At 29.7% G+C, this 26,137-nt stretch overlaps 2 protein-coding genes across 2 annotated transcripts; one reads left to right on the top strand and one right to left on the bottom strand.

The window, feature by feature from the left end:
- Positions 1 to 3,436: 3,436 nt before the first annotated feature.
- Positions 3,437 to 18,024, bottom strand: LOC129920517 (semaphorin-1A). Its single transcript, XM_056001807.1, has 8 exons — positions 17,760 to 18,024; positions 7,863 to 8,224; positions 7,187 to 7,779; positions 6,976 to 7,117; positions 5,600 to 6,034; positions 4,899 to 5,522; positions 4,635 to 4,824; positions 3,437 to 4,009 (listed from the first exon to the last, which is right to left on the bottom strand). The coding sequence occupies exons 2-8, from the start codon at positions 7,996 to 7,998 to the stop codon at positions 3,781 to 3,783; spliced, it is 2,349 nt and encodes a 782-aa protein (XP_055857782.1). The 5' UTR covers positions 7,999 to 8,224; positions 17,760 to 18,024; the 3' UTR covers positions 3,437 to 3,780.
- Positions 18,025 to 20,783: 2,759 nt separating this feature from the next.
- Positions 20,784 to 26,137, top strand: LOC129920662 (protein wntless). The gene is made up of 9 exons (XM_056002105.1): positions 20,784 to 21,055; positions 21,117 to 21,298; positions 21,368 to 21,473; positions 21,540 to 21,664; positions 23,595 to 23,931; positions 23,987 to 24,114; positions 25,314 to 25,481; positions 25,551 to 25,941; positions 26,010 to 26,137. Exons 1-9 carry the CDS (start codon positions 20,950 to 20,952, stop codon positions 26,114 to 26,116), a joined length of 1,650 nt encoding a protein of 549 aa, XP_055858080.1. The 5' UTR covers positions 20,784 to 20,949; the 3' UTR covers positions 26,117 to 26,137.

Here is a 26,137-nt window from a genome sequence, read left to right as displayed (position 1 = left end):
TTTTCATTTTGTAAATACATTTATGTGTAATTAATTTTTATTTTTTTTTTTTTGTTTAAAACTTAAGGCATATTTAACAGACTAAGAGTCATTTCGAGCTTAATTTTAAAATTTGTTGAAGTTATTTATTTTTTTTTTTCTATTTTTAATTTATTCTTACAATGTAAATTTGTACAATACACAATTTGTTAGTCTTAACTTTGAATTCTATATAATATAGTAATACGAATTCGCTTATTTTCATGTTTATTTAAATATAAATTCGAGAGTCGATCAAAAATATTAGTGCATCTTCTATACATTTTGATTAATACACTTTTCACTTAATACTTTTCTGCATTTGAGAATGTTCAATTTGAAAAAAAAAAAAGTTCTAGGATTGATAAATTCAGGAAAAGAGTGGTAAGTGGTAATGAGAATACTTAAGACATTATTATATAGAGTAGACTTTAACAGTCACACAGTTCGATGAATGTTAATACTTTCATGGGTATTGCCGGCAAGGAAAGTCACAAGATAACAAGAAAATCAAGAACTTAACAAATTGCGTTAATAAGGTGTATGAGAACAAGTAATCATTTAGAAAAGAACGAATACATTATCTGAAAGGAAGACTTTATCATTATCATTGAAGCGATGCTGGTATATTAAAAATATTGTGTAAATGAAATCAATCAATGGAAGTGGCAGAACAAAATATAAGAAGCTATCTGCAGATCTGACTTTATGAACACGTCTAAGTTAGGCAGATGTTATAACGAGGTGGTGTTTTTTTTTATGATGATGGTGTTGAAACAAAACTTGATTTTGTTTTCTATTTTTAGCACCAATTTCGACTAAGTCCATTATAAATTCAAGTCCTAAAAGTAACTTATCAAAATCTATCAGCATCTAAGAAGATTGTCAATCTTGAAAAACCGTTTCAAAAACACCACCATAAAATACTTCACTTAATTTTTGTTCTGTTTTAATATTCATCATGTACAGTTTTAAGCTTTTAGCTTTTGAACTGGCAAACATGGCTATAGACAGATAGGTATATTCATTTTATCTAATTTAGGCGTTCCCAGAAAGTCGTTTTAGTACAAACGACTTACATAATAGGGGTAATGAAAGCTTTTGCTCGTAAAACTGTTATAATTTGACTTTTAACGCGCATGGTCAGTACAATCGTATCTATGGTGTATCTCGCGAATTTCTCTCGACAATTTCAAGGATATCTCTCCAAATTATGCACTCAATCTGTACGCTTTTGAGTGCATTTTGAGTCAGAAGGAAACTAGAGAATTGAGTGAAATTTAAAGTTTTGGTATTGGTGAAGAGAGACATTTATTTTGCACTCTCACTAAAAGCTCTCCCAATCAATGCCAGCAAGAATTTCACATCTCATGCATAAAATTTTTAATATTTTCTACAGAAACAAAGTTTTTTTTTCTTGCTTATACCCGTCAGTAATAATATAAATAAAATAAGAAAACATAAATAACAATTTCTAAATGTTTGATAAGACACGCAATAAGAAATATGTATATTTTTTTCCTCCGTCGTATATATCTCTATCTCTACTTTTTGAGAAATTATTCTGTATCAATGAAGAGAATATCATGCGCACTTGCGCCACTAATAAGGTCAAACGTCTATGATGAAAATCGAATATATATTTTTTTATTACGTGTAATACGTTTATTTGTTAATTCGTTACTTTTTTTATTTTATTTTAAATTCGTTTCTATTTTTTTTTTTTGTTTTTTTTTATCAGTCAGACAATAATACAAATGATATTTTTGTAACTTTAATCACATAAAAATGATTGTGGACTCGTTAGGCAGCATTTATCTACTCATTTTCAATACTTAATTTATCTTTACTTTTCTTTATATTCTTACTTTTTTTCATATTTATTTATTTTTTTTTTCAAGGACGAGATTTTTTCCAATAAAGTATTTTTGCAAAGAAAGCAGTTGTAATATGCCATTCATATGAAGATGCTACCTACATCTGAAGGACCTTCTTAAAGATTTGTTAGATTTTTCAAGTGATGAGTTTTTTCACATCCCTGGATTTGAAAATATCTACATCCGCAATATCCCTATCTCAAAAGTTGCCAGTATTATTTGCAAATAATTTTTTCCTTTTTTCTAGACAAGACACCACAAAAGCAGAAAAACAGAAATGATATTTTATTTTTGAGGTTAAATTCGAGCGAATTATTTGTTCGTAGCTTTGTGGAATGCGTTTCGTATTTGTGGATTGGGAATCGCAGTTGTTGGTCGCATAGAAAATATTAAAGTGCGTTTTTTTTGTAATTTTTATTAGTTTTACGCAAATATGCAAATATGTTCACTTTATTTAAATATTTTAGAACAAGTTGATATTTGCTTTAGAAAAAGCTTTAAAAGAATTATTCGTAGACGAGGTCGCAGCCCATATGAATGGCACTTAAATCAGCGCAGAAAACAAATTAAATTATATGAGGTTATATATTAGACTGATTCAAAAAAATTTTTTTTTTTGTTCAAAGCATTGTTGAAAATATTGTTGGAAATGACGAAAAAAAAATACTGTAAAAGTTTCAGCCCTTAATGTTAACATTTATTACGGCCGCATCGCAGATTTCTATTTCCCATACGATTTGTATGGGAAAGATTGTGTATTTGTGTTTAGAATTTTTTATCTTTTGAATGATTTATTCAAAAGGCTTGACAAGATCATTTTCTTTTATAAAATTGTCCGCTCTACAAAAAAGCTCTTATTAATTTTTTTGATTTACTCCCGCGTTTCGAAGTTATTCAGCTTTAAAATATAAAAAGTAATTTTTTCTCATTTTTTGACGAAATTTTTAGGTTTTTTCAAAAAAATTGGCAAACTTTTCGAATATTTGTATTCTATGTTGTGTTTTGGTTTCACAGATCCTTTTATATAACTCTCAAACCCCTAATACTATCATATTAGATTTCTTCAATAAATTCGAATTATTAATTTTTTCAACTAAAAATTATTTTAATTAATTTTTCGCGTCCATTTTTTTTATATTTTATTAATACAATTTTGTACAGCGTTCAATTTTATGCAAGAAAATGATTAAATCTAGCCTTTTTGATGAACCATTAAAAAGATAAAAAAATTCTACATAAATACACAATCTTTCCCATACAAATCGTATGTGAAATAGAAATTTGCGATGCGGCGGTACTAAATGTTAACATTAAGGGCTGAAACTTTTACAGTATTTTTTTTTTCGTCATTTCCAATAATATTTTCAACAATGCTTTGAACAAAAAAAAAAATTTTTTTTTGAATCAGTCTATTATATATAATATCAAAATTCTTGATGTTAACCTAAACAGTTAGCCACCATTTCAAACCGGCATCAAAAAAAAAAAAAAAAAACTTTAAATGAATGATTTGATCGGAATTTTTTTTTTCTTTCGTCCAGTCTTATTAAAAAACATTAATATCATACTAACATCAGCTCTTTTGTGAAAATATTTTACAGAGAAATCGTACCTCAGACATATTTGCTAGCTTTGCTTTCTTAAAAAAAGACTATACATATAATTTAAATATTTTGAACAAAAATCTTGTTAATTCCTATCACATTTTTTTTTTTTTTTACTTCTTCTCCAAATTTTATATTATTATCAATAGATTTTCAGAAAATCTAACTAATTAATGCCTCGAATATTTCGATAATTTTTTTTGTTTTGTTTTATAAATCAAATTAGATATTAGTATAAATCCCAAACAAAATTAACAATAAAGAATATCACACAATTTTAACTAAATATATGTTCGTTTAACTTTAGTTAACGTTGAGGTCTTACATGGAATTTCCTTTTCTAGATTTTCTGTTGAATTTTTACATTCATGACTGCGATCCTTCTCACCAACAAAGTCCTGGTCAATATTATCCTTTTTGTTATTACAAGGCACTGTGGAAAATGCATTTGAATTTACTAAAAGGTTTACATCTTTTCCACTATTTCGATTGGTAAATGATCGAGGTTTTCTGAAATAAAAAAAAAGAAAAGAAAATGAGTTTTAAAAATATGTATATTTTTTACATTTATAGTATTTGTTAAAGCAACAGTTACATTAACTAAAATAAGGGTAAACAATCAACGATAATCTATTTTTTTAGTTTGCTTTAGATAATTTTCTGTTTTCTCAACATTCGACATCACCCTTTGCACATTTTTGTGAGTGTTACCACCCTTTTTTTTATTTTGAATACTTTTTTACAAAATGAATATAATAAAATAAAGTAATCTTCCAAAGCTTTCATTCATCACTGTTGAGCAATCTTGAAAAAGGGCCCAAAAACGAAAGAGGGCCCAATTGAAAAACTATTATTTGTAAAAATATTTCCTGATCCAAGTCATCAAGAAAATAAGAAAAAAATCATATTTTCCAATAAAAAACATTGATAATTGTGCAGTTCAAAATAGTCTGTAAAATTCTAGACCATATTGGCGATTAACAGAATAAGATTACTCCTTGAGTAGTCCAATGTTTATTTTAATTACAATACATTAGGCATTACGACTCTTTGTAACATAAAAACTAACTTGAAAGTGAACTTATTATTTAAAAAAATTTTTTATGATTTTTATTTTAAATAATTTTATACTTACGGATTTAATTGATTTCTGTGTTCAGCGTGAAATGCAGATGCTTTGCAAATTCGACGTGATGCAAAACCGACCACAATCCCAAATACAAAAACTGATGTTAGTGCTATGAGGATAAGAATCCAATAAAAACTTTTTCCAGCTAACTGCAAACGTTTCTCATCACTCAAACTCTCATCCATATTCAGAGAATCTAAAAAAAAAAATAAAATAGGAAACCATAAACATAAATATTTTTGAATGCAATTAAATATCATCATTCCCAACCTGGAACAGAATTTAGCAAATCCTTAGAGTCAACTGAGGTAAGAGTGATTTTATTTTCATTGTTAAACGTTCCAATGATAAAACCATCATCACTTCCACCTATCTCCGGTTTTACGCCTTTATTAACATCGTAACCATCATCTTCAAACGTCGGAAGTGACTTACCAACACCTGAAACTGTTCCTCTTGTCGATTGTGAAACAAATGGACCATTTTTTTGATCAACACGATTCCCAACATCACCATATTTCGAACATAATCTCAATGTATTTTTGGCAGTTGTATTCAGGCTTTGAATATAACTATCCATCATCATTGGAGTTAAGTTACGACTGTTTGTAAGGGCTTTGCATTCGTGATTATGAACATCCCATACACAACTCGGATCTTGTAAACTAATGCAGTCCTCACAACGTTGCACATTTGCACAATGATGCAATCGAACCGATGTAACATCACCATCAGAAACGACAATGAGTGTTTCAGTTTTATGAGCTATAATTAGTTCTCGAACTGGTGTACCCAGGGGTAGGGCTTGAGTTTCGAAAATAATAACAGTTTGCAAACGTCCATGATTGTCAACAGATGGTGAAATATTGATGAATTTTATAATTCTGCCATTATCTGATGTAAAAAATAATGAATTGCTTATATATTGATAAAAAGCACTTGATTTGTTGGAATAATTTAATTGATATTACCTGTTCCGGCGTATATAATGTTATAAACAGTTTTATCTAAAGCTGATACATTTGCATCGATAACTATCGAAGTCAAACGATGATCCATTGTAACTTTAGTTAATAATGGGCGTCCATGTAGCGCTGGTACAGCTGTCTCCATTAGAGGATGATTTTTGACAAAATTCACCGACTGAGTTGATAAAGTTCTTGAATCATCCACACACAAACCAGGTCGTGGATCTGGTACATCTTCCAATTGTATGGGTAGCCAATTTGAATTACTATCTTTTTGTGATTTAAAACGTCCTTCAAAAGCTGCCAATATGTCATCGAGTGAAAACGCACAAATTGCTGAACCAGGAATTGCATTTATTGATGTTGTAAATACTGCATAGATCAGATCGCTACCATTTTCGGTACCTTCCTGTGCTTCTATGATGTTACTTGTTGCTTCTAAAAAAAAAAATTATTGGTTTGTATTACTAGAAGAAAATTTAGAATAAATTAGGGAGTTGATAACAGATCAGACTTTAGTTAGTTGTGAGCATATTAAACTCACACATATGGTTATGTTCTGAAAAACCTGCTTCTACATGTACTAAAGATGATATGAAGCAGGAGTGGAGTAAACCCCATTTTATTATTGTTGAGATTATTGCTTTGTTATGAAGAAAAATAACTTTTTTTATAACGAAGAAGTGGCACAACATATCGACGGTTAAACTTCATAACCTCGTAAGTCAAAAAATTCGAAAAAAAAATTATTAATGCAAACAATTCAGAAAATTCAGAGCTATCTTTTGGTATATTCAGTTCAATAATGTTCTTTTGAACATTTTTCAGGAATGACGAAATTCAAAAGCTCGTATTGATACATCCCATACAAAAACAAGAAACATAACATATTGTTTTTTGATTTCTGAAAAACTTGCAAAAACGACTTACGACGTTATGAAGTTTAACCGTCGATATGTAAAATATATGGAATGAAGAAGATATTTTAGTTGTGCCACTATTCTTCTTATCCGGGCCGTTTACCCGGTTTCCGGCTATGTGTAAAATGGCCCGTATCCAAATGCATTATCAGTGGGTGGAAAGTACCTTCTTCTTCACATTAAACTTTGATGATAGTTGAGCGAAAAATAACACGGCTATCTGATAACCAATGCCGGCTTGTTTCGGGTAAATCAACTAAAGATACAATACAGAGTTCAAGAATCAGAATGGCAGTAAGCAAACGGTGTCGATCTAGTAAGTTTATCACTTAAAGATCCTATTGAAATCAAAGAAGGAATTTACTTGGTTTTGGATGATGATCGGTGGTGCACGCAGGACAATGTAATCGTCAGTTCGGTTAAATAAATAAAATTACATATTTTCAATAGTTAACTCACGTATTTCATCAAAATAAAATGGATACTCCCCTGGAACAGAGCAATTTAGTCTTGTTTTTAAAAACGATGTCCAACTTTTCGATAGTGTGTAAGGTCCACCTCGGTCATTCTTACAAACTCTTCCAACCCTTGAGTAAATTGCCTGTTGAAAACAAAAATATATAAAATAAGTGTTGCCCTGTTTAAATTTAAACAAATTAAAATAACGAACCTTTCCACAATTCATATATTCCATTGAGATTTCTCTAAAAAAGAAAAATACATAGCCATTCCTTTCGACAGCTCCAACAAAATCCGGTTGATTTAATTGCTTTAAATCATATTGCTCCGTTCGAAGATTTTCTCGATATATCAAGGGATCACTGCCAGAAAAATCGGCAACAGTTGCTGAGTAAAGTTGACTTCCTGTATAAACATATGTGCTATTGTGTGTGGGACTGTATGGACATAGACCTTGAGCTTCCACATCCTTCACCAAATCGAATGTCTGGTCACCAGTTATTGCATAATGACGACATCGTGGTTTATACGAATTTGTACCACAAATCATTATTTGACCATCGTTTGTTCGAGCAAAAACTCGAATATAATTTTGACAATCTTGTTCGCGTTTGCCTTTAAGAGCACACAACTCTCGATCGGCAGCCGATGATTCCCATTCGAGTTTGTAATTTTCACGCAGACCATCAAAGGTGATGTTGAAAATGGCATTTCGTGCCCCAAGTAAAAGGGTTGTCTGATCATAGTCAAGAATTTTAAAAAAATCTGTATGATTTCCAAAATATCGAAAAACAACATCTTGTTCTTCAAATGGCAACAATATAATTAAAAAAAAAAAAGATGAAATAGTATCTGATTAAATGTGATAGTTAATATAATCAACTTACTTGGTGTTAATTTTGGACGTAAATCTGGTGCCCATGCTGACAGACTTGTAGAAAGTATTATAACTAAGAACGAATATCTTAACAACATGCTTAGTACGTCACATTTTGTGCAGGTTATTCTTTCTAAAAAATTCATTTTCGCTTTTAATTGGTTATATATATATGCGATGGTGTAGTGTAGTCCCGCGTTTTGTTGTTTTTCGTAGAATAAAATATTCTGCTTGCTCTATCTGTTTCAGACAGGTAGTTTAATGCGTTTTAGATGTCAGGCTGACACATTTTTCCTTTTTTGTTTGTGAGAAGAAATCAATATTCATTATCCGACGGATTAGAGATTATAGGAACGTCATCGCTTACATTTTCTTAAACAAAAAAGAAAATACATTTTTAGTATATTTATTGAAATTTTTTTTTCAAATTGAATTTTGTTTTCGAAATAAAAAAGTATGTATATACATATATTATATTAGTTAATGCATCCAAGTAGAAGAAATATGGTTAATGTTTCATAAGTTAATTTATCAACAAGTCCAGCAACGTTAAAATTAATAAAAAAAAGAGGTTTCTTAGAAAAAAGTTGGTCATTTCTCGAAAATGACAAGATATTTTTGGAACCGGTTTTCTGTTTTTCTTTAAAAACAAATAAAAGCATCGAATTTTAAAAATTAAATCAGTACTTAATTACATAAAATTTTGAAAAAAAATTAGTTCGAAATTTATTTTTCCAATTTTTTTTTTCAAAATTTTGATTTTTCAAAAACTATGCCATAAAATGGCTTTATTTAATTTTCTTCAGCTTTAAAAAAGGGTATAGCATGTGCAACCGGTGATTTTTATTAATTTTTTTTTCCAAATTAAGTCAATTTTGTTCGCTAAACGAGGGGGAATAGACCCCTATACGATTTTTTTCTTGTCTCGACCCAACCTACACACTCTAGATTTTTGACACATTACTCCTGAACCACCCTGTATAATGAAAGAAACTCATAGGTATGTACATCAGAGCGTTCGTTATTTAGGTTTTTTTTTCGAGAATCAAGTTCCTTAGTGGAAAAACTGTTTCTAAATAATCATAATCAGACTTAAATCAAATTTTTTGATGAGGTTCTTGTCTACATTAAACAACGTTTTCAAAAAGGTATAAATCATTTTTCTATGACCAGGGGTATAGTCAGGGCATATTCATTTACCAAATTTCTTTATAAAAAGGATCAATGAATTTTCTGGAATAAAATCTAGCCGTGCATTTCATTATTAATTATTCTGATAACCCGTTCTGATAACCCGTTTTCGTTTGGATGTTGATTTTTGGAACACCCTGTTTCTAGTTTTCTTGTTATTGTTACCAAGTTTTCACAATATTTTTTTTTTATATTTTAAATGTACTATATGCAATCCTACACATGTATATTAATTAGTTTATATGTAACATTTTTATTCATTTTCGCATAGTTAGAACGTTACAATTTAATAGTTTACTGTAAGAAAAAATTTAAAAAAAAAAACGCACATGCATCTTTCGTTAGGTAAGATTTCTTTTTCTTTTATATTGCGTTCATTCTTTGTTTATTTTTCCCATTGTTTTTTGTTGTTGTACCTATTATTTTATCTCTATTTTTTACCTATTACTTGATTCTGTTAGTTGTATGGGCAAGTTTCACTGGTATAACAGTCTACAACCTACGTATTTTTTTTTCTTTTTTTTTCTTATGGTTGATTACATCGAAAATAGCCAGTTATGGAAACATTTTCATAATAATATACCTACCTATATAATTTTTTTTTATCTCGGAGTCAAGCCTAGGCGTAAAGTGGACAAAACAAGTTTTTTTTTTTTGTTTGAATCATTTTAGCTTAAAATACAAGATGTGCTATGTACTCGTATATCTATTTATTTTTTTTTTATATACATATACATGCATATGCATGAATGGTTTGTATAGTCTGACTGGTTAGACTATGCACAAAGATTGATAGTTTTGTGTTGAGATTTTATTTCATTTTATGTTTTGTATTTATGTTTATGTCAATGAATATATGTATGTGTGTATATGCATGTAGGTATGTATGTTTTAATGACTAGAAAGAATGTATGTTTGCATTTTAATTAAATTTGTTTCTAATAACCAAAGTCAGATTAAGTATAAATGGCTGCCGACTGTAAGGTGGTCACACTTAGTCCAGAGAATGGGCCAATGTGATACCACAAGAATATATAGAATCTTTCTACAGGTATAACCATTAAGAGCTTTGAATGTGATATAGGTACTATGTGTATACAAATTATGAATTCATGAAAAAGAGTTGATATAACAATCAAACATGACATTATTGTGATACAGAATGCGAAAAAGTTGGCCCTGCAAGTCCGTCTGTCTGTTTGTTTGTTTGTATAAATAACTGCAACTTAAAAGGATGGGTCGATTAGCTTCAAACTTCGTGTATAACATTTTCTGGAAACTCTACTGAAAGGGTTTTTGAAATTAATTTTTTTACTTTATTTTTCGAAGCTTCATCTCTTGGAACTAAAACCAAGACAATCTGACTGAAAATGTAATGTAATACTTTATTTTGCATGAAAAAAAAAAAACACTTTTCTAATTTGAAACTAAGCATCATCATAGCAAGTTCCGAGGATGGTTTTTGGAGAAAAAAATTCATATTTGTTTGCTACGATTGAACGAATTACCAGAAATATAACACTGGCCAACATAACTTTTCGAACGAAAAAAAAAGGCTCTATTTTTCATATCCTTCAAAGAGCGCGTAGTTACGAACTGTAATTGTTAAAAAAGGGGCACAATAAAAGAATACATTATAAATAACATTTCACGTGTACCGTTAATAATGATTAAAAAAAAAAAAAATTTTTCATCAAAAGATAACCCTTCTTTAAAAACTAACATTTGAATATTTTTAACAAAATCGTTGGAGCCATTTTTTGTTTTAACTATTCCGAAATAAGTATATGACAGGTACCGTTATTTTTGGTCCAACAAAATTAACTCCAAAAACCTCTCTGTAGAGTCTCCAAAAACTGCTACATACCAAGTTTGAAGTCAATCGGTTCATCCGTTTAGGTTGTAGCTCCTTATAGAGAAAGACGGACTTCCGGGCCCTTTTTTTTGTATTCTCTATCATCGGAATATCATGGAAAATTGTTATCCTTACTTTTTTTCTGTACGAATGCATAACTTGATATACAGTCTTGAAAAAAAGTATTAGGCACCACAAAAAAATGCTTTTTTCGATATATTTGCTTCTGAAAGCGTGGTTTTGTTTCAAGTTCCATTTTTTTTTTTTGCTGAATAGTACACAACCCAGGAACAAAAAATGATGTAACTGTGTCGCTACCGTTTCAATAGAAATACCCTGAACCAATAAAATGAAAATGTATCCTAAGTTATTTGGAACTTATTTGACGTGATCAAATTTTGGCCAGGTCCAAAATACAGCACTACGTATAAAATTTTTCCTTAAAATACTTTGTTTCGTGCTGTGGGTTAATTTATGTTGTCCAGTGTTAGCAGACCAAAGTATAAGTTTGCAATGGTGGGTGGCATTGGTGCAGTGGATGTAGTGCTTGACTGCTAGCCTGGAGGTGTGGGTTCGAGCCCTACCGTAGGCAGTATTCTTTTATTATTTATCCCTCAGCTTGGACGCCACCCGTGGGATAATTATGAGATAATAATCATTTCAATTCTCAATTCACTGTGCCAACAAAAACTCTTTTTTATCTTTCTATCCCTTCTAACTAGTGCCGTGCAGTATGCATTAAAAAGACCTTAGGTCTTACAGGCATATAGTTAACATTATTATTATTATTATTATTATTATTATTAGTGCTACTGAAGTTCCTAGTTTTGAAAGATTATTTTTAAATATTTTTAAATTTCTACCTTAATAAAAAATTTGTAGTAGCACACTTTATTTGGACGTTCACAGATGTTAACTAAACCAAAAAAATTTAATTTTCTAAACAAAAAATACCTAGTACAAATTAAATGAATTTCAGTAAAGAAAAAATTGTACTTTATAATTATTTAGTATGTATTTGTATATCGCAGTGAAGCGGATGCTTGAGAACTTTTTTCGTTTTTTTTTTTCGACTGAGTGTTGATCAGGGGCGTATCTATGCTCTATCAGTTGTATCATGTAACAGGGCTCCCGAGATATACATACATATATAATAGACTGATTCAAAAAAAAAATATTTTTTTTCTTTTATAGTTACATCGAAAATATTGTTGGAAATGACGAAAAAAAATACTGTAAAAGTTACAGCCCTTAATATTAATATTAAGAGTATTGCCGCATCGCAAATTTCTATTTCCCATATGATTTACATGGGAAAGGTTGTGTTTTTGAGTTTGGAATGTCTATAGCGGAAGCTATTTTTTTTTAGCACACGATGCAATGTGTGTGTTTTTAAGTAAATAAATTATTAAATAAAAACCCTGCAAATGTATCAATTTTAGCTTAAAAGGCCATTATTACAATTAAATTATTCAATATATTTTAATTGTTAAATTATTATTATTTATTAATTGCTTTGTACTCTAAACACGTCAGAAAAAAATAACAAGAAAGTCTAAATGAACCATGTAAATAAAAGTCGAAATGCTAAACCAATAAACTTAACTAAACATTACCCAGTCTAGAAGGGGGGATTGGCCCTCAAACAATTTGGATACCGGGCCCTCAAAGGCCTAGCTACGCTACTGATGTTGAAGCTATTACAAAAAAAAAATTTATCAAGTTTCGGTCTAATTAACATTTGCATTTATGCATTTTTGCCTTTTTTGCACTTCTCTTCTTCCCTTAAATGAATTGAAACACGAACAACTGTGTGGTGACTCATTTTTATAACTTGCAACAAAAAACGATTAGTGTTATCTTGCTTAGTAGTCTTAACTTACTAGGTTTCTTTTTTATGAGTTTTGAAGGCTAAATAAAATATAAATGACAAAATGTTCTTGTTCTCCTCAAAGTTTAATTCTTTCTATTCTATTTTGCAAAAAAAAAAAAAAAAAACTACTGTAAACAATCATTAATTATGCATGTTTATTATAACAAGACAGTTAAATACACTTGTAAATATAAAACTGTTTAAACAGCATTTTAGCATATTCTCATTTATACATGAGTATTTGAGCATGCAATGCAGTAATTGAAAATGTCTTAATTTTATAATTGCTGTTTGGGGTTGAAATTGTGTATAGTATTTGTATGGGGAAAGCGGGGGATTGGCTTGTAAAGTATGACTAGTCGCACTATACAAACTATAGACAATTTTCTTTTTTTTTAATTATTAGCTATCTCAATTCACCCCTTTCGATTAGGTAGGTACCTATTTAAACACAAAAATATAATTGCCGTTTGGCGGTTTATAATTTTATACAAGATAGGTAATATGAGGCTCTGTTTACCAAAGCATATTAATTATCCCTTTGACCATGCATGTCTTATACTTGAAGATATTATGGAATTGATAAAACATCTATATGAACATTATTTGATTGTCAATCATTTGCAATGGAGTTTGACATAAACACTAAACAGCCCTATTTTGAATGAAAACTCCTTCCGGCTAATTGTGTTAGAATATCGTTCCTTTTTCGATTTATATCTAATCTTGTCCTTCTCTTTTCGGTACTTATGATGACAAAATAAAAATGGAGCAAATTTTTTCTAAGCTTTTCAATTCGGAGACTTTCTCCCGAAAACAATTCCTCGTGAGTTTTCATTCAAAATAGGGCTGAAAATCTACTAACTTCCAGAGAGTGTATAAATGTCAATTAAAGATTCATCATGAACATCATTAATTGATGTTGCTAAATTATTGAGAAAACGCAAAGAACTGAATAGCTTCTATATTTTACTGTTTTCAAATGTTTGACCTTCAGATAAAATAAAGATTATGTGGATTTGAGTCGAATGAGTATTGGAAGAAAACAAAAAAGGGGGATTTTGCACCTCTATCTTCAATTTCGACCTCTTATTTAATAGCACTCCGCGATTTTATCTTCTCTTATAATATCTGTTAATAACTTCTAAAAAAAAATATTTTGAAATCAAAATAGTGAGAGCTATTTTTTAACATTTTAATTTTATTTTAAATGATTTTGAAATGTTGTAATATTTAATTCAACATTTAATATTTCCTTAAATATGAAAGAAGAAAGAATCCAGCTTAATTTCAAAAGTTGTTCCTTTGTATGTTGTTGTTCCTTATTTGAAAAAAAAACTGACAAACACAAGCTGGAACTACATAATGGACAGTCATGGGACAAATTACAAAATACGGTACACTTACACTGCCGGTCAATAGAATAGGTTCACCCTATAAACGATAAAGATTTGAATTTTGCGCCTACAAAAACCGAAGGATTCATATTCAAAGATATCCCTTTTTCCAACTTATTTATAAAAAAAAAACTAACTCAAAACTATCAAAACAAAAAATTAATACAATTTATTGCAAAGCTCCAAAAAAAGACGTTTTTTCATCGGTCAATAGAATAGGTTCACTTGTCTTATTTGGGAAAATTAGACGAAAACGACTAAACTGTTAATGTAAAATAGTTTTTATCGATAATATTGATTTAATTTTACTGAATTTATAATAAAAAAAAACCCTTTTAATTAACAACTATCTCAAAAACTCCATTAGGTTTCGGAAAGTATAACTTTTTTTTATGTAATTTCTTTTTTTGATTATATTTTATTTGAAAATTATTTTCTACACTCATAGAATTCACGAACAAAACATTTCCGACCTTTTCCAACAAGTTAAAGGTCTGAAGAGTAGAAAGACTATTACAAAAGTGCTAGATTTTACTCGTTTTTCTACAGTAAAACTGTTCTGACGGTGTGAATACCTCTTTATACTGCGGAAAAGGGTCCGAATAAATTACTAAACTTTGAAAAAGTCATTTTGGGAGTTAGCTTGCATAAATTTGCAGTGAAATACGGAAAAGTCGAATACCAACCAAAGGATAGTGCGTATTTCTTTTCATTTTTAGGCTCTTTTCTTTATAGTTTTTTTGTAATTTTCTTTATTCGGTCTACAACTTGATTTTAATTAAAACATAGGTATTTAAATAAATAAAGTTATTTTGAACCCAAACTTACTTTAAAGTGGGTGAACCTATTCTATTGACCAATTAAAATAAGCCTTTTTTTAGTAACATTCCTAAACAGGATACACATACATTAACCGTTAAAATAGTTTTTCAACTATTTTTTCTGATTTAAAGTTAGGAAATAAGACATGCTTTGAAACTGCTTTCTCGAAAAGGTTTTTTTAAGCGAAAAAAGCTCTTCCTTGCCGTTTACAAGGTGAACCTATTCTATTGACCGGCACACAGTGTGGCCGATGGTAGGAAAAGTTGGCAAAAATTATTTTTCTTCGTTTCTAAGTTTGTTATGGGTAAAAATACTATATTAAAGCACAAAACTGCGACAACTTTTGTGTTTGTGATTCTATGAAAAATTATCAAAAACGCACATTATAAGGACAGAAGTATCTGTTACCTTTAACTTTGAAGTTGTTTGAGAAAGAAAATTGTTATTTATTTGTTCAATACTTAGATTTTACTGTTTTTTTTTTTTTTTTAAATAAGATTATTCTTAAAAATAGATTTTAGACCTGACTCAACGGTTTAGTCATAACAAAATCTTCTTAATGAAAAAATACACTGGTCAACAAAATTCAACTTTTTTTGTCCGAAGAACCAAAACATACGTTTCTGAAAGATTTAGGGATGCTGAACTCGAATCCACGAAAGAAATATTCTATTAGCTTCCGTTTTTTGAAATATTACCGTTATAAAATGCAAAAAAAAACACGTTATTTTGAATGTTTATGAGGTTATGGGTAAAAAAGTGTGGTAATTTCTTTAAGCATAGTTTGACGCGGACATCTTCTTCAGAGAACCGTTTCAAATTTTCCGATCTTTTTTCATGTATGAGATATCTCAAGCTGCGCCTGCGTCTCCATTGTGTAGATCAACACTATTTCCTTAAATTTTTAGCCACAATGCTAACCGTACACACTTTCAGTTTTGGCTAATAGAATAATTCTGACAATGGATACGAGTTCAGAATTTCTAACACCTTCAGAAAAGTAAAATTCTGTTAAACTGTATTGTCAGTACTTCCGGAATCTGAGAAATATATACAAAAAAATCGTTATTTTTAGATAATTTCACATAGTGTTTACTCAAAAAGGGGCAAACATGGGCACCACTTTTTTAATTGACACGAAAGACGACACTCTCAACAATAAAGGGACACCAAAAACAAAGCGCCACTTCACACCTTTGTGAACTTTTTCTTAACGAGTTTGTATGACGCACACAAAAAACGAATGATTTTAAAGACACCGAATTCGAATATTTTTTTCAAACAAACTAGACACTCATAATTCAAAAGAGGAATGAGAATCGAAAGCTTCCCTTTTGCTTGTAATTCCATATTTATTTCAAATTTTTATCTTTTGATTAAACGAAATAGCACTTAAAACTTGAAACACAGACGGGAGCTAGAAAAAGGTAAATAACGAATAATTTCGTCAATGGCGACATTTTAAAGTGTCGCGTTACTTAAACCGTGGAATAAAAACCGGTTTTGTGTAGCTTATTAATCCCTTTATTAAAGTAAATTTGTATTTGGCAGTTCGGTACAATTTGAAAATAGCTATTTTTGCCAGCTTTTGAAACCATTGGCCACACTGTGCGGCAGTGCATACGTGTCGGGTTTCTTAAATAATATCCCAGGACAAGCCTATTGAAATACAGGATTGTCCCGGGTAAAACAGGACGGATGGTCACCGTACTTATAACCCATTCAACGTTTTATGCAATTAAAATCCGTGAACGTCTGAGTTAAGACATAGTCAGTAGTCTGAAATCCTGGATGTATTGGGCCATATTTATAAAGATTTACTAAGTTAAAACTTCTAAGTCCACAGTTTAAGCTAAATAGCTGCTATTCATAGACGTTAAGACCATAGTAAGACCACAGGTTTAGTCCTAAAAATAGGTCTAAAATTGTTTATGAATAGGCTAAACTCTGGCCTTCCAGAGTAATAGCTAAGAAAGAGCTTAGTAGACATAATTATATGAATATGACCCATTCTGTTTTTCAAACTTATAAAATTTTTCAAGCCCTGTAACTTCGACACCCAAAATATATTTTTTTGTTTTTTTTTTTCATTTTAGAAGATTTGTCTACGCCTAAAGATGCCATTTGCATCAAAAAGTCTTATCAAAAAGTCAAAAAGGACTTATTCCTTTATTAAAACTGACGATTCAATTAAAGATTCATTATGAGCATTAAAAAAGCATTATTTTGATAAAAACCCAAGCCTTGCCAAAATATTTTTGTCTTTTAGTTGGAATACCTTTTATAAATATAATTAAAAATATTTTTTCATTTTCCGTCCCACTCGATGGGTTTCTGACCCACATACAAATAATAATAATAATAAACGCCCTAATTTATGACTACTTCTTTTCAGCTAAATTTTTTAATTGAGTCAACCAACTTTTGCTTAATTATGCATCTTGTTTCCGTCCGTGTCAAATTTATTCCCAGTATATTTGAACGAGAAACAACAACAAAAAAAAAAGAGACAAGTTACACCTCAACACACCTGCTACTAATTATAACTTCCTTATTTCTTTTTCTATTTCATTTTTGTTTTTTTTATATAAAAAGAAAAAAACAAAATACAACAAATCAATATAATATAAATTTATGTATATCGATTGCAATTAAAAAAAAAAATACACAAAATAAAATAAAAAGAATATAATATAAAGAGAAAAGAAAATGACAAAATGAATGGCACAAATGATTCGATTCAAGTTAAAAGGAAAAATCCGGTCTTACCACTTTTTGGTAGCGACTGTTGCTGTAATTTTTCTTGGAAATCATGATTTGGATTTCTACAAGGGTGGAGCGCGGAGGCGGCGAGCAGGAAACTGGTAGTAGTTAGTTGTAACAGAACAGAGATATAAAAAAATATGTTGTCTTAAAAATGTTTTCTATTTAGCTCCTTTTTTTTGTCAATTAAAAAAATTGTATTATATAAAACACAAAAGGTTTATTTTCCACTTTTTTTTTTGTTTGTTTTTTAACTCAAGCACAAAATCATCTAAAAATTACATTGAAAAAGAGAAGAAAAAAACAATTAAAAGAATTATTTTTTTTTTTTTATAAGAAAAAAGAAAATTCTTACAAGGCGTTTGCTTCGTTTACTTGGAGATTGTTTAGCATAACTTTTGTGTATTTGAAGAGATTTTGATGACGATGATGACAAAAACACGAATGCGACGCGGAGGCAGGCACAAAAGGGGCACTTATTTTAGTTGTTTTTCTTTTTTTTTTTATATATATAAACTTTTGCGAATTAAATACAATATAAAATATATAAAAAAAAAATATTTTACATGTATAGACGTTTTTATTTTTATATAGAAATGTCACAAAATTAAAAATAAATAAAAGAAAATATTTATGAAAAAAAAACACAATTTGGACGGCGACGCGCAACGTCCCTACGTTAAAACAAAAAAAAAAACACAATTTTACGTTCTACCAACGGAACGATAAAAAAATACATTTATTTGTGGGGAGGCTAGATTAAGGCCACAGAGTATCAATTCAGAGATAGAAGACATTGTAAACAGGTGTTTGTAGTACCACTTGCCTCTTTGAGAAATATTATAACAGATATGTCATGGCTTACACACTGATCTTTATAACACAAATGGATAGTGGATTCCCTATACCATTGACACATGGTATAAAAAGACAAGGTATGATCATAAGAACCGCCATCTTACAAAATGGGGTAATAAGGTTTTGACGTTTGGCATTTGGCAAAGTCAAAAGCAACAACAACTTCCAAGACAAATTTGCTTACAACAACAATTTCAATGGGCTGGGCTGTCAAAACCTTAAGTAGCCATAAGTTTTGACAGTTCACGATACTGAGTTTTTTCTAATGATCATACCTTCTCTTTTTATACCATGCCATTGACATACTTTACATGAGTTGTGCTCACTGACGCTGTGCTGGACTGTTCTAGGCAGAAAAGTACAGCTTTTTGCTGTTCATTGAGGTTTTTCTGTTATGAACTGTTCTAGAACAGAATTTTCTGTTCTTGCTTTTGAGTAAGAACAGGTTAGAACAGATTCGTGAGAAGTGTCAAAATCAAAGCTGTCATTTTTTGTTTTTGTTTTGATTTAATTGTGCGAATATTTCTCGTGTGTTCGTTGTTTTTATAACTAAAAACAATTTTTAATTATATTTTTCGCAGAAATATCGACCAAAAGTATAAGTATTGCCTGTATGCCCTTATGTCAGTTGTTCAAGTTTGGAGAAAAGCTTAACAAACACTTGTTGTTTTTGTTTTCAATGCAAAAAATGTTCTAGTGACCGCTGTTTCCACTTATTTCTACAACTAGTTCTTACAGAAACTTGAGTTGAATTGTAAATTTTCAAAGTTAATTTATCTCGGCATTTTTAATTCTTTATTTTTTTGCTTAATGTGAACCGCCTTAAGATATCAGTGTATGAACCTCTAAAACCATTTATAAACTGTTATACTGTTATATAAAAAAGAAGGTTTCACCACTGTCTTCCTTTTCATCTTATCGAAAGTTCTTTCTTCCTCGCTTTGCGTCTTGTAACTTGTGACGTTTGTTCGAATAGGGCTGTAAGTTCAATCTGGACACTATGACGAATTTTTTTTGTCACTGTGTTGGTGTTATTTTTTTTGTCGGTGTCCCACTTTACGTATCTATACTGTAGAAGTTTAGTTAAATTCACAGATAAAATTTTGTAAATAATTGTATTACAGCCTGAACTACATTGGCTCAAAATGTGAAAAAGTACAAAAGTGAAAATATCAAACGGATTTTTGTATAGTTTTTCAGGCTGAAAAATTTAATCAATAGATGCAATTAACTTATTTTTTGGTCTAAAAATCAATTTGAATACTTCTTTTTACAAACAAATTACAAACAAATTCGCTAGGGAGAAAAAATATATTTTTACCTAAATTTTAGCCGAGATAAAATTCCCATACAAGTTATCGATAGTATGCATTTTAGCTCGACCAAAATTTTTCGATAATTTGTATGGGAGATAAAATTGAGCGCGAAATGCGTACCAGGCTTAAGCATATAATTGTTTAAGGACACATTTGTTATCTCTATCGGCCATATTATTCACAAGTTTAAAAAATACATCTGGATGTAAAATTGTCAAATGTTAAAAATAAATCCAAATCCAAAATAGTTATCCCAATTTTAACTATGAAAATAGTTAAAAATGACTATTTTTTTCTCTGTGTGATAGTGAATATCATGGATTTGGATTTATTTTTGACATTTCAATTTCTTTACATCCAGATGTATTTTTTAAACTAGTGAATAATATGGCCGTATGGGTTGTAGGATAAAACCTAGTACGCAGATTGACATAATTTTATCTGCCATACAAAATTCTCTCCAAAATTTAGCTGAGCTAAAATTAATTAAAAAAATTCAGCCGTGTTGTGCGCAGATTCAGCAAGAAAATCGCACATTAATTACGAACTGTATGTTTTTTATACGTCAAAATTTAGCGGACGAGATAAATAAAGTCAAGAAAAACGAAGAAAAAATATGTCCTCTAAAATTTATTATAACAAAACTGGAGTATTTTAAAAAAATGTCATAAATCAAAATTTGGTTAGGAATTTTGATGATGTTTTGGAATGAAAAAGCTCGGATGTTGCTCACGATTTATCGTATCTCTTTACGAGACACCCTGTATAAAGAAATCGCATACGTATATGATTCTTGAGTATCTATATACTAAATTATCTATGGCTATGGGTTTTGTTTATACTTTATAGTAGAACACATGAGTTAAATTGCATTATATATAGATATGTCTATGCTTTATATGCTTTGAAACAATTGTTTTAAGTTTATTTCCTTTGTCCTTCCTTCTGCTATAAAACAAACAATCAAATATTGTGTGGAGTTTAAAAAAAAAAATCCGCCACAAGCAAAACCAGCTAAAAAAATGCCTGGAACTATTTTAGAAAACTTAAGTGGCAGTAAACTATCAGTTTTAGTTGCTATTTTGTTGATATGTCAAGTTGTTTGCTTCCTTATCGGTGGATTCATAGGTTTGTGTTTTATTTTAAACAAAAAAAAACTAAATTAAAAAATAAATAATCATTATTTAAGCTCCTGTACCGGCAAGTCATCAGAATATTCTCGGTATGACTTGCAAAGATAATCCCTCTCGCCAAAATGATACAAATTTTTGGATATATTCACGAGGAGCTGATAAATGTAATGAAATCCCTCAAGAAGAAATCGACCGGCATTATACAAAAATGGCCAATCAAATTGTTTATGTTTTCCAAGTATGAATGATTTTTTTTTTTTTTTTTTAAATAAAAATTTAAATTTAATTTAATGGTAATATCAAATAGATGCCGATACCACGAGAGGGTCAAGTACTTGATTATTCCAGATGGCAACAAAATCTTATTGGCGTTCTTCAAGTAGATATTGCCTATGAGAAAGATATTTTAATAGGTAAAGGTTATTTCATTAAAATAATAATATTTTTTTTTATTTTATATATAATTTTTTTTGTTAAAGATCCTCGAACCGAATTAACAATAGATGCCCGTTTAGCTTATAGAAACAAAGGCGATGCAGACAATGCATGGAAATTGTATGCACATTCATTGGAAAAACGTTTCCTTGAATGTACTCCTTTGCCAGTAAGTTTTAATTTTATTTTAAAAACATCAAATCTATCAACTCTATTCTGGTTTCTGATTCAAAATTAAAATTTTTAAAATAAATATATAACAAAAATAAAGATTTTTTTCAGAAATTAAATAAATCGAAAGATCTAATCGAATTGAATTGGTCATTGCAAAAACCACTAAAGTCACATTGTATTCAAAATCGAGTTTTTGCTGATAACACTGGTCAACAAAATTTGACTTTTTTTTTGCCACAAGAACCAAAATATACTTTTTTAGTAGTTTTTAGGGTGCTGAATCCGAATTTGAAGTCAGAAAAATTTGATTGGCCTCCGTTTTTGAAATATTACCGTTATAAAATGCTAAAAAACGTCATTTTGGCTGTTTTCGAGGTTCTGTTTTTATGTGGGGTAGTTCATTATAAACAAATTTGTAACGGTTATTATAAGAACTGATATTCTACTTTCAAAAACTGTTTAAATTTTCCCGATATCTCTTTATTGCTCGAGATATCTTAAGTTTCAGTTAATAAGCCAAAGAGAAACTAAACTTAATTTAAAGATTAAGTCACTGGTCCCAGCATTTTTGCCACAAGAACCAAAATATACTTTTCTGAAGGTTTTTGGGTTGCTGAGCTCGAATCCGCAATTAGAAAAATTCTATTAGCGTCCGTTCTTGAAATATAACCGTTATAAAAAAAACCTTTATTTTGCATTTTATAACGGTAATATTTCAAGAACTAAGGCTAATAAAATTTTTCTGATTGCGGATTCGAGCTCAGCAACCCAAAAACCTTCAGAAAAGTATATTTTGGTTCTTGTGGCAAAAAAAGTTTAATTTGGTTGGCCAGTGTTGTTTCTGATTCAAAGACCGCTATATAATATTTAAAAAACGGAGGCCAATAACAATTTTCTGACTTCAGATTCGAGTTCAGCACATCAAAAACTACTAGAAAAGTATATTTTGGTTGTTGTGGCAAAAACCTTGTTGACCAGTGTAATCGTTCCTCTAAAAAGTAGAAATGTGTTCTGGTTTTTTCATTCGAATAGTTTTCTTAAACGATAGTTTTCTTATTCGAATCCATTTATGTAAAAAAAATTACAAATTTAGTTTTTTAGGATTTTCGAGAAAAATTGAAGGTTTGTTGCTTTAGGCAAAAATGTATTTTCAAAATTCTTCGACGTCTGGTTGCTGAATTATTTGCAATCGAAACATTATTTTTTCTTACATTCGAGAGCAGATATTTTCGGATCAAGGTCTCCAAAAATGTTTTGGTTAGCAGATATAAGCTCGCAATGAATAGGCCTATCCATTTATGTAAAAAAATTACAAATTTATTTTTTAAGGATTTTCGAGAAAAAATCAAGGTTAACCCCTTGCCTAAAAAATTTGTATTTTCAAAAAAGTTCTCCAAATCCATCGAGTGATACATCAAAAGAAAGGCCTCTTTAAACTCCATTTATAACCGAAAACCAAAAGATTCTTGGACGTCTGGTTGCTGAATTATTTGCAATCGAAATATTTTTTTTTTCTTACATTTGGAAGCAGATATTTTCGGATCAAGGTCTCCAAAAATGTTTTGGTTAGCAGATATAAGCTCACAATGAATAGGCCTATCCATTTTTGTATACAAATTACAAATTTATTTTTTTAGAATTTTCGAGAAAAAATCAAGGTTAACCCCTTGCCTAAAAAATTTGTATTTTCAAAAAAGTTCTCCAAATCCATCGAGTGATACATCAAAAGAAAGGTCTCTTTAAGCTCTATTCATAACCGAAAACCAAAAGTTTCTTGGACTCCTGGTTGCTGAATTATTTACAATCGAAATATTTTTTTCCCTTACATTCGAAAGCTCTATTCATAAACAAATTATGAAACAAACAGTTCCCCTCATGTAATTGTTTTTTTTTTTCTTTTTTTTTTTTTTTACAATAAACTACAGGTTTCAATTCACGAAACTCTCTTCTCATGCGAAATGATTCCCTTATTCGAACTGGGTGCCCTTCATCATGATTACTATTTACTCAACATTCGTCTACCAGTTGATACTGATATGAAACTTAATCTCAATATTGGACACTCGCATGAACTTCAATTAACTGCAATTTATCAAAATGGAGGTTTCACTAAAGTTTGGGTTTCATTGAAAACAATTTTCTTTCCTGTTGTGATGGGAATCATGATATGGTTTTGGCGTCGAGTGCATATACTCCAAAGATCACCAGCTCTGCTTGAATATATGCTTATATATTTGGGAGGAACATTAACCTTTTTGAATTGTAAGTTTTTATTTGTTAATAAATATTAAAAAGTATAACATAAATTTTTTTACAGTGCCACTTGAATATTTAACTCTCATTTTTGAAATGCCATATATGCTACTTTTGAGTGATATTCGACAAGGAATATTCTATGCTATGCTTTTATCCTTTTGGCTTGTTTTTGCTGGAGAACATATGTTGGTAAGTTATTAAATTTTCTTTAACAAACAAAAGCCTTTGCCTTTCTGTCTCATCAATAATTTATAGTTATATCTACAAATCAAATACTATCAGCCATTGATTAAATCAAAGGCGTATGTGAAGAACATACATTTCGTGGGCTTAGGGTGCTAGCTGACAAAAAATTAAATATTTTTGAATTAATCCAAAATAATATAAAAGTATTCTTTAGACTCCATACTACTTGTAGAAAAAAAAATGTTATACAATTTGAGAGCTCTTTTTTTATCAATTTTTTAAATCATTTTAATGTGCAGTTAGGAGTTTCCCTGCTTACCGACCATTTAAGTATGGCTTTAACCTTTAAATGCATATTGTATCATTTTTGATACGCACATCATTTTATGTAATTTAAAATGAAATTGATTAAATATAGCATTTATTTGTGAATCAACTTATTCTTTTGGGTATATATTGTTAATAAAAAACATTTATTAATTTTTTTTTCAAACATTGTATTCATTTTTAAGAATATTTAAAACCGAAACCGATGTTTTGGTTAAAACCGCTTTGATTTTGCGAACCAAACCTTTTTTTGTTAATTAGAAAAAGAGTAATTTAAGCCGTAATTTTGTAATTAAAAAATATGAAAAAGAATCGGAAATATATAAGCTATTAAATACGGAAACGAAAAATTTTAAATATGCAATAGAATTATTGAAGGTCATAGAAAAAGGAAAACAAATGCTTATTTTCTTATTTTTTAAAAAAATTTTGCGAAAAAAATTTTTTAAATATTTTTTCCGTGTTATTGGGGTCAAGTTTAATTATTTGAGTAACTTTTTTTAAAAATTTGAAAAATCATGTATTTATGGGTTAAGGTAAGTTATGTTTGAAGATAAATCACTTTTTAATATAGGATAGGCATTTTCAAGTGAAGGCATTTTTCAAACCAGTACCTTTGATGTTAAGGTAGAGCATTACCCCTCAATGTACATCTACACTTGGCTACGGCCCTGTATTAATCACATACGAATTGAGGATTGGGTTATATATCAACTTTGATTACAAATTTCAAAAAAATTACCTTTTTTTTTGGTTGCTCCAAAGAGCTTGAAATGTATTTATGAAACCTGTGATATCAAAGTCATAGTTCCAAGTAAAATTTTTAATTGATATTAAAAAGGCGGTTCAAACAATTTTTTTTCACTTTTTTTTAGATTCAAGACTCTGGTGAAAAGAATTCACTGCGAATTTATTGGAAGCATCTGAGTGCTGTTGTTGTTGGTTGCATATCGTTATTTGTGTTTGATATTTGTGAAAGAGGCATTCAACTAAGGAATCCATTTTATTCAATTTGGACAAAACCGATTGGTGCTAATTTAGCTGTAAGAGATATATATCTGTTATGATATTGTAATGCTTATTTGTGATTAATTTTTGTTTCCTATTTCCAGTTTGGATTTATAATTTTAGCGGCAATATCTGTGGGAATATATTTCTTTTTCCTCTGCTATATGGTATGGAAGGTTTTTGTGAATATCAGTATTAAACAAACATCTCTACCATCAATGTCCTCGGCACGACGTCTTCATTACGAAGGATTAATTTATCGATTTAAGTTTCTTATGTTAGCGACATTAATATGTGCAGCTTTAACTGTTGCTGGATTCATAATGGGTCAAGTGGCAGAAGGTCATTGGAAATGGGACGATAATATTGAAATTCAAATGACTTCAGCATTCTTGACTGGGGTTTATGGAATGTGGAATATTTATATAATCACTTTATTGATTCTATATGCTCCAAGTCATAAGCAATGGCCAAATGAAAATCGTGCATCTAATGGTAAATTTATATTTTTACCAGCTGCTAACGAAATGGTTAACAATCTTATCTTTTTTTTTTTCTTCCAGAAAATATAATAAGCGAAGAAATTGAGTTCAATAATTTGCCATCGGATTCAAATCCAAGCGAAATATCATCTTTAACATCATTTTCTCGTAAAGTTGCCTTTGATTGAAGATAAAAAAAAAAAACATAA

Source organism: Episyrphus balteatus, chromosome X (assembly GCF_945859705.1).
Source record: "Episyrphus balteatus chromosome X, idEpiBalt1.1, whole genome shotgun sequence".
Classification (NCBI taxonomy): domain Eukaryota; kingdom Metazoa; phylum Arthropoda; class Insecta; order Diptera; family Syrphidae; genus Episyrphus; species Episyrphus balteatus.
The sequence above is the reverse complement of the archived record's forward strand: the minus strand, read 5'-3'. Positions and strand labels throughout refer to the sequence as shown.